General features: G+C 41.1%; 1 protein-coding gene across 1 annotated transcript; it reads left to right on the forward strand.

The window, feature by feature from the left end:
- The first annotated feature begins 1750 nt into the window (after positions 1 to 1750).
- On the forward strand, positions 1751 to 7983 carry LOC149250462 (uncharacterized). The gene is made up of 3 exons (XM_089453657.1): positions 1751 to 3666; positions 3867 to 4731; positions 4816 to 7983. Exons 1-3 carry the CDS (start codon positions 1751 to 1753, stop codon positions 7981 to 7983), a joined length of 5949 nt encoding a protein of 1982 aa, XP_089309783.1.
- Positions 7984 to 9774: the final 1791 nt, after the last annotated feature.

The raw sequence follows: 9774 nt of genomic DNA on the forward strand, positions 1-9774 counted from the left end.
TTCTAGAAAATAGGAGATGGAAGAAGCATCAAAATAGGTGAATATCACTAGATATGAGCTAGGAATGAATATATTCTTCCAAAAGATTTATTGGAGGTTCTTCATCCTAATGGTATTTACCATATAAGTGAAGCAAGGGTGGAAGATGATGTTGGCATTAGATGGCATAATGTAGAGGATCTAGAACTAATAGGACCCCATGTAGCACTTTGGTAAATCTCTATGGATTGTTTTAACATAAGTTTCATCCCCGCTTCAGATACTCTAATAAACTAGTATAGAAAGGAAATATAGGATATGGGGACTTCATAGCAAAGTTAGGCTACCAAACAATTATGAAAGATGAATGTTAGGAGGCTCAAATTTGGTGGTGGGAGAAAATATAGAATGTGAATGGTTCCTTGAAGACAAAGATAGTCTTATGGCTTTCTTTGACTAACAAATTGCTTAGTTGGGACAATGGGAGGAAACAAGGTTGGATTGTCCCTAGTCACTACAGTATGTGTAAATAGAAAGAAGAAATAGTTTTATGTTTAATGGTTTATTGTTGCTTTGTGAAGAATGTATGGAATTTGATTGTTAGAGAGTTGAACTCAAAAACTCATTGGACAAGCACAATTTTGGAGGAGTGTATTAGGGAATGATGGATGGATAGTTAATACAATTTAAAGGTTTCCTAATGTTAGTTTACTTACAATTTATGGTGGGTACATAATAGCCCTATATATGAATATTGCTTGATCTTAATGGAGGTAGTGGCACAAATGGTATATAACTTAGTCTTGTAGTTTATAATTCTTGAGAAGGGAAAAAAGATAAAAATGTGGTCATGCTAGAATTAAACCATACTCCTTGGGGTTACTTTGGTGGAGTTAGCCAAGGGAACCTTGTGGTGGGATTTGCTAGAGCGATATTGTATTAAATCACATTGTTGTTTCAAATTAAAGTTTGCAACTGAAAGGGCTTCAACATATAAGGTGTAGTTTGTAGCTCTAGTGCCTTTTAAATGAAGCTATTATTAAAGGCCTCAAATGTTTGAAAGTTCTAGGTGATTCTAAATTGGTGATTGATTAGGAAAATTGCAAAAACACAATACAAAATATTAGATTGTCCTAGATTCTTGCAATCATCATATCAAATATTGAAGCTTTTGAATGGATTTATTTATGTCTCTCTTATGTGTGTGTGTGTATAGAGAGAGAGAGAGAGAGAGAGAGTAGAACATAGAAGTGAAGAGTTCATCAAACCATGACCTCTTTTCACGATCAATGTTGTATGTGGAAGAAGAATCCATCGATAGTAACCTCCTTGACATCAAGGAGGTTAGAAACCCATAAAATACAAGAGCATGTTAAGGGTAGTTTGGAAATTCTTTTTTTTTTTGTGGAGTAACAAATATGTATGGGTCAAAATAGGTTTGTTTGTAACAATAACTCACTAAGTAAACCCGGGGAACTGAAGGATGGTGAGGGTTTGGGAGCAGGAACTCTGGCCGGAACCAGGACCAGACAGGACGAGGGTTAGGGTTCCATTAGCAAGCACCGACCGGTGAGCGCTGTACGAATGGTAGGGAAACGGAGGATAACGACAGGAGGATAGGCAGCTGGAGGTTAGATTCAGCGTAAAGCTGACAGCTGGGAGACAAAGCGTTTTGAGATCGGTAAACGAATTACTGAGACAGTAAAAAATTAGGATCTCTGTGCTGGCAGCGAAACCGATCGGCGATCATTCCTGAACGGTCACAGTAACCATGGTTAACCCTAATGAGCTCGTGGACCTAGACCCGGAGATGGAGGATATCCTGTCGGTTTGGGGGAAAGACCCTACAACGCGGAACATTGAACGCTACTTCGGAGCGCATGAATCTTTCAGAGCTGAAACCCTCACGCCTGAATCGCTCAAGATTAAACAATCCTTTCTTCAGTTGTCAAAGGATTTCGAAGGGAATGTCTATTATCACCAGGACTCCAATGTTTCGCAGCAGACTAGCAGACCTGGTGAGGATGCGTTGCATGCAGGTCTTCATCCGAGCCAAAGCATCAAAGGGAAATCTTTTTCTGATGGGCCGTTTCATTCTGGAGGTATAGAGGACATCGTTAATTTTGGTTCAAGCTCTGGGCAGAGAAGCGAAAGGGGTCTCGGAAGGGTTTCAACGGTTACAAGGGTATCCATTGCAAAAGGTCAGGGCAGCCCTAAGGGAACCGAAGAACGGCCGGAGGACGAGATTGGAGTTTCTCCTGTACTCCAAACGGCACCTACTAGAGCATATTTGGGATCACAGGTAATTATTCAAACCCCAGTCAAACCCTTCCTAGATTCCATAGGATTTTCGGTTCCACCCAGTTTCGAGCCTGGGCTCTCTCCATTAAATCCTGGTCTGGAAGAACAAGATAGGAATGGATTAAGCAAGGAGATAAGGGAGGAGGACGCCGGGAATAAGAAAAAAGGGGAGAAGAGAAAAAAGCAGAGACCAATTTGTTCGCAGGACTTGGAAGGGAACCTGGTGCTGGGTATGGATGTGACTATCGAAGAAGCCCTGGAGGTGGCAGAATGTACATTGGTTGGCAGGGCGAGAGGGAAGAAATTCACTTCTAGTTTTATCAAAGCTTGGGGAGAACAGAATTGGCAGTCTGATCAAATTAAGGGCTTCGAGGTTTCAACCCTTGCAAAGGGTTGGTTTATGGTGCGCTTCGAAAATAAAGAGGCGGCTGACTGGGTGGTTGGAAAGAATTGGGCATTAGGGAACATTCCCGTTCTTCTGAAAAAATGGAGTCCCCTGTTCGATGCTGTCCACGAGAAAACGGATGTCTTCCCGGTTTGGGTAAGAGCACCCGGGTTGCCTTCTTTCCTGTGGGTCGAATCAGTCTTTAAAGCGATTGGGAACAGATTGGGTACATTTCTGGAAGCCGATATGTCCTTCTTAGAAACCCGGAACAAGGCCATGGCGCGGATTTTAGTCAGTCTAAACCCCAGCAGAGGACTCGCAGAAAAGATTAACCTTCAATATAAAGATTATGTCTTCGAGCAGATTTTGGATTATGAATATTTGCCATTTAGGTGCCATAGATGCCATGCTTATGGTCATTTGGCCAAGGAATGTCCCTTAGGCAGGCGAAGGCGGCGATTCCGGAGGACATCCTCTCAATGGGAGAAGGACATTCGTCAAAACCAAATTATTCAGGAAAAGGAGGCTTTAGCGGATCAGATAGCTGAAGGTTTGGAGACAGAGGTCCATCAGGAAGGGCAGATTCCGGAAGCAGCTCAACAGAATCCCTTGCTCAGTGGTTTGGACAAAGACCCAGAGCTGGAATCCGTCAAAGCTAAAGAGGAGACCTCTGGGGGACCGGCACCTTCTCAAAAACCCACCGAAAGCGAAGGAGCAATGGGTATGTGCTTAGATTCTTTCTCCCCCCCTATTCTTACTTCTGGATCAATTGAAGAAAGTCTGCCCCTGAAGTCTCCTTGCAATACTTTCATTTCTAATAATGGTATAATTGAAAATCATGATGTAACCTCTGTGGAAACTGGTATAGAAAATATCTCGGCGGCATTGCCCTCTTTAGATCTGAATTGTGAAGATGTATTTCCTCATCCAGCCCCCTCGGCCCTTCACCCATCATGCCCTTACAACCTCAGATCTCTTGACAGCAAGCCTGTTTCCTCAGAGTCAGTAGGTGGTATAGGTCTGCTCCCCACCCCAAGCCAAAAAAGAAAAAAAAGAGGAAGGAAATCAAACCTATCCATGGCCCAGATAAAAGCAAAGTTTGATGTAGCAGATGGGAAACAACAGTCTATCACTGGGGTTCTTAGAGCGGTGCAGACCCCTGAGAATGTTATAAAATGATTTTGACATCATGGAACTGCAGGGGTTTAGCCAGTAAACCCAAAAAACTGGCCCTTAGGGAGTTGATTCTAAATTCAAAATCAGATATTCTTTTTCTTCAGGAGACCTTAGGGAATGGAGCTGAAGTAGAATCGATGTTAAATGTACTCCTCCCAGGCTGGAAATTCTCGGCAATAGACTCAGATGGTCATTCAGGGGGTCTGGCAGTAGGTTACAGGGAAGGGAGAATTAAGGTTAGGAATCAGTGGGGGATGAAGCAGGTGATGGGAATGGAAATTCAATCTCCAGATTTTGCTTTTCCCCTAACTATTCTCAATGCTTATGGGCCCTGTCAAGGAAGGGAGGCTTTCTGGAATGAGCTGATGTCCAAATCGTTACTGAAGGCAAAATACTTGGTGCTGGGAGGGGACTTAAATTTCTCATTAGGAAGAGCGGAGGCATGGGGTCCATCGGCTAGGGAAGATCCCCTGACAGATTTCTTCCTTAATCTGCTAACTGCCAACAAACTAATAGATGTTAATCTGATAAAGCTAAAGCCGACTTGGAGGAATAGGAGAGCAGGGGAGGCTAGAGTGGCAAAAAGACTGGACCGTTTCCTCATCAACGAAGAATTAGCCTCCAGGATCCCTATGTTTAGGCAATGGGTTGAAGAAGGAGGGTCTTCAGATCACTTCCCAGTTTACTTAGATCTTTCCATCCCCCCTCCAAAGCCTCCTGCCCCTTTCAAGTTCAATGCTTCATGGTTGCAAGAAATTTCTTTTACCAATCTTTTCAAAGAAACATGGAGACACCCTGATAGTAGCTCCACTGAGGACAAAGGCTTCCTGTTCATGGAAAACCTTAAAAGATTGAAGAAAGCTACCATTATTTGGGCGAAGGATAGGAAGGCAAAATAGAACGAGGATCTAACCAGGATAAGTGAGGAACTACAAAAGCTGGAAAGCATAGAGGAGGATGGATATGCTTCTCAGGCTTCAAAAGAAAGGATTCTCCACCTTGAGAAACTTCAGAATCAAATTCTTTTGGCAAAAGAAGAGGAATGGAGGCTCAAGAGCAGAGCGATCTGGTTAAAAGCTGGAGATGAAAACACCAGGTTCTTCCACAATTATGCAAAAGGGAGGAAGTCTGCAAACACTATCTGGAACCTAAAAAACGAAGAAGGAAGGGAGGTACAGACTTTTAAATCTTTGTCCGCTCTAGGGCAAAGGCATTTCCAGAGTTTATTTGCAGATCCAGGAGAGGCTACTATTGCTGAGGTAATCAAAACAGCTCAATGTTTCCCAAGGTTTGTCGAGGAGGAAGAAGCGGAGGATTTGTTATGCCCGGTAACCAAGGAGGAAGTAGAATCAGTTATTAAATCCATGGCTAAAGAAAAAAGTCCTGGGCCGGACGGATGGACCATAGAACTTTTCCTCCATTTCTTTGACTTGATAGGTGCGGAAATAACTGAAGTAGTAGAAGAATCCAGGAAGAAAGGCGAAGTCTACAGCCCTTTCAATGCCACTTTTATAGCTCTCATCCCGAAGAAGGAAGTTCCTGAAAATTTTGAGGACTTCAGGCCAATTTCTCTATGCAACTGTATATACAAGATTATTGCAAAGGTGATAGCGAACAGAATCAAACCAATTCTGTCGAGCCACATTTCAATGGAGCAATTTGGGTTTTTAAACGGAAGACAAATTCATGAAGCCATCGGAGTAGCTCAGGAGGTTTTGCATAGTGTCAGACAGAAGAACAAGAAGGGTGCAGTAATAAAAATTGATTTATCCAAAGCATATGATCGGATAAACTGGATATACATCCGGTTGCTCTTAACTCACTTAGGCTTCAAATCAGATTTCATCAGCTGGATCATGGGGTGTATCACAAACGTCAGCTATGCAATTCTAATTAATGGAGCAGCTACTCCTTTCTTCAGAGGACAGAGGGGTCTAAGGCAAGGGTGCCCTTTGTCCCCTCTGCTTTTTCTCTTAGTTGCAGAAGGCTTAAGCCAGTTGATCCAAAAGGCCAGAAGGGAGGGGAAGGTAAGAGGTATTGAAGTAGCAATCAATCTATACATCTCTCATCTCCTTTTTGTTGATGACATTTTGATTTTCACAAATGGAGAGTCTAATGAAATTAAGGAATTAAAAAACATTCTAGATCTGTTTTTGAAAGCAACCGGAATGCAGATTAACTCCAGGAAATCTCAGTTGATAGTGGCAGGAGTGGACAGACAAGAGAGGACTCAGATGCAATCCCTCTTTCCTTTTCAATCTTGTTCTATGGATTCTCCTTTCAAGTATTTGGGTTTCTGGTTAAAACCAAATGCATACAAAAAAGAGGATTGGAACTGGCTGATTGCAAAGATAGAATCCAGAATCTCTCATTGGAGCTTCAAATGGCTCTCCAGAGCTGGGAGATTGACCCTTATTAAATCGGTGCTTCTGGCCATTCCAGTCTACTGGGCAGCTTTAACTTGGGTTCCTAAGGGTATTCTGGAGAAAATAAGAAGAATATGTAGCAGATTCTTGTGGGATGGTTCAAAGGAGAATCCGGTCCTTCCTTGGGTGGCCTGGGACAAAGTGGCAAGGCCAAAGGACTGGGGAGGATGGGGGATAAAAAGTCTCCCCGACTTCAGTCTCTCACTGGCAGCCAAATCAGGATGGCGACTTATAACGATGGAAAACTTATGGACAAGAGTGGTGAAAAGAAAATATATAGACCCAGCACCTTTGGAAGATTGGATAAGAAACCCGGCAAAGAATAAGAAGAATGTCTCAGCGATATGGAAGGCAACGGTGGAATCTTTTAAGGTGATCGAACAAGGATTGGCATGGAAGATTGGGAATGGAAGGAACCTGAAGATAGGGATGGACCCTTGGGTAGGATGTAATGAAAATTATGCTTTATCCCCTGGGTTAATCAGACACTTAGAAAGTAAGAGCATTATCACCTTAAATCAGGTGGAAAAGGAGGGTCACTCATCTATGTGGGGACAAGCTTGGAAAGATGGGGAAGACCTAGAGCTGAATCATAGATGGTGGAATGAATGGAACTCATATATCCAAGAACTCACCCGATCAAATGTCAGGCTAAAAGACAGTCCGGATTCGCTGATATGGGCTCACGGTGAAACTGGAGAGTACACTCCAAAATGTGGATATAAATTTATTATGTCTAGGAAGGGATGGGGAGATCCCGAATGGTGGTCGAAGCATCTCTGGAAGCTCAAATGTCCGGCCAAGGCCAGACTTTTCTTCTGGTGTCTATTAAAAAGAAAAATTCCAACTTGGGACATTCTTCAGTCAAGATTCATGCACGGTCCCGGGAGATGTCCAGTATGCAAATCTGAAGCGGAATCTATTAACCATCTTTTCCTAAATTGCACTGAAACAAAAAAGATATGGGGGGAGGTAGAGAAATTGTTGAACAAAAAGGCTGAATGGGGCAGTGGGATCTTGGAAGAGGCCTGGGCAAAATGGTGGCATCAATACCCTGATGGGAACATGAGAAATCTTCCGCTCATTATCTGTTGGGGGGTTTGGATTGCTAGAAACAGGTGTATTTTTCAGGACAAGGAAACTCCGGTATCTGTCACTGCTATTCAATGTGTTTCTATTTATTCGTCCATCCCTGATCCAGAAGTAAAAAAATCTCAAGCCCAAATTAAGGCTGTTAACATCAAAGAGGGCATCCCCTGGGCTTTCTTTGACGGAGCCTCACAAAACAATAGGGCAGGAGCTGGTATTGTCATCCATATTAACGCAAATCATATTCTCAAAGCCTCAGTTGGTTTAGGGACAGGAACAAACAATTTCGCTGAATTGTCAGCATTGAGGCTTCTCCTCTGTTGGCTCATACAAAGAAACATCTTCACAATTCAGATCTTTGGAGACTCTCTTAATGTTATAAACTGGGTTAATGGAAAAAGCTTATGCAAAAATCAAATTCTGAAACCTTTGCTGGAAGAACTGCAGGTATTAAAAACATCTTTTAACAGTTTTTCCTTATGTCATATCTACAGGGACAACAATGATTCAGCGGACAAGCTTTCTAAGGAAGGTTTGCAGCAGAATATGGGAGTCTGGAAAATAGTTGAAGACCGTCAGGGACAGATTCATACATCTGATCAGCCACCCCATGCATATCATCAATGACATGTTTTGTTTACTTTTCTTTTTCAGCTACAGTTTTTTACTCAGACTTTATACTTGTATCTAAAAGTATTGGAAAAACTATGTTTTTTTCCATGGACATTATGATCACATACTTTTTGTAAGGGTTGTTTTCCTCTTTTCTATTGAGGAGACCCACTATACGATGGTTTTTGGGATGCCCTCTTGAAGGAGGGGATGTTTTTGCACTTAGCTGAACAATACATAACAGCTGATATAATATGTTTTGCAGCTGTCTTTTTTGAGGTCAGATGGTCCAAATGGTAGAAAGGACGTCTCTTTTTTGATTGCATGAGCAGTCAAATAGTAGCAACTGAAATGCTCACAGCATATGCAATGTAACTTTTTATTTCCTTAATAAAAATTTCGCTTTTTCTTCGAAAAAAAAAAACAAATATGTATGCCATATGCTTTGATAAATGTTTATATGAAACAAAGATAGATTTGTAGATGGGCAGGAGCTAGAAATTTCTAGTAAGTTTCACCTTTATTTTATTATTTTCGAAATGAATATCTAAGTTTTGGAAGGGGTTAATAACCCTGTTGAATGTATGTTTTTGATAAAACATAAAGATGATTTTCTTATAAAAAAAAGCACCATCATTCTCTATCTTTTCACTCCTAACACCATTTTGCATCCATATTGCACCTAGATCATACATCCTATATTATAAGATGGATCTAGTCCTTGGCTGCCCTATCCAAGTCCTAGGTATTCTATGCTCCCCCCTACCCCAAAGGTATGCCATTCAATCCTAAAGTGAATGGGGGTTTGTAGGTACCTTCCTTTACCATTATTTCCATTCCATCTACCCCGTATGCTAACAACCATCTAATGAGCCCCCATAATGTAGATGATAAGGACTATATAAAATTATTTTTTGGTTCCTTTATGCTTAACAAACCCATCTTTTTGACCACAAATAATATAAAGTGTGGTTTTTTGGAAGTGGATAATTAGATGAGTGTAAATGATTATTAATATTTTCTTTTATGCCAATGTATATGTTAAAGTAAGCCATGTGGGTCGAATTCATAAGAGACCTTTCCCAACATCCACGAGAGAAATCAATAATCGTGTCCCACTTGGAGTTGCCATATCTAGCCACTGATGTGTCTCCAAGAGTCAAAAGAAAAAATATATTGAAAGGCATGGTTCTTAAAACCAAGGCCCTGAATTAAGATTTAGAGGGCAATGCAACCCTTGAATCAAGTGGTGATTGAAGGGATTGTTTTCACGATTGTTCTATGTAAAAGGAACTCGAGACTCAATCTCAAATGGTTTGAGTTACTCTTGGATCACTTTGTTACTTGATATTTTCCTTACAAACCTATGATAACTTGGGGCATTGCTCCACTACTGTTTTGTGTGTTGGTGAATCAATAAAGAATTTACATTTCCTTGATTATTAGTTTTCTTTAAGGTTTCTTGTGCTACGTGGGTAGGGCCCACTAAAGAGGGCTCAAGGACTCTTCCGTATTTTTTTTATCTTTCAATTTATAGATTAGTCTTTTGTTGTTTTGAAATGATTGACATGCTTAGAATATAGTTCTACTGCTTAAAAACAATTTTCCTCATTTCATGTAGATTAGTTACAATCATGTAAGAGGTTGTTTGTATAGTGTTTTGGTCATCAAAATATCATCCCAACTTATTTATCATGTTGTTCTTATCATAGGTCACGTTGCATCAATTTTAGGAAGATTAGTAAGTTGTGTTAATTTTTGGGAAACTTTCATGTAGTCTTGTAGGGTTGTTATAGTTGTTGTAGA

The sequence above is a fragment of the Pinus tabuliformis genome, chromosome 7 (assembly GCF_031772625.1).
Source record: "Pinus tabuliformis cultivar Carrire ecotype Pingquan chromosome 7, CPIR1, whole genome shotgun sequence".
Lineage (NCBI taxonomy): Eukaryota > Viridiplantae > Streptophyta > Pinopsida > Pinales > Pinaceae > Pinus > Pinus tabuliformis.

Bases quoted from the DNA above. Each gene is read 5' to 3' on its own strand.
- LOC149250462 (XM_089453657.1), top strand. From the start codon at position 1,751: ATGGTTAACCCTAATGAGCTCGTGGACCTAGACCCGGAGATGGAGGAT. The intron at 3,667-3,866 runs GTCAGTAGGTGG...ATGGAACTGCAG, and splicing joins AGCAAGCCTGTTTCCTCAGA to GGGTTTAGCCAGTAAACCCA. The intron at 4,732-4,815 runs GCAAAATAGAAC...TATGCTTCTCAG, and splicing joins TTTGGGCGAAGGATAGGAAG to GCTTCAAAAGAAAGGATTCT.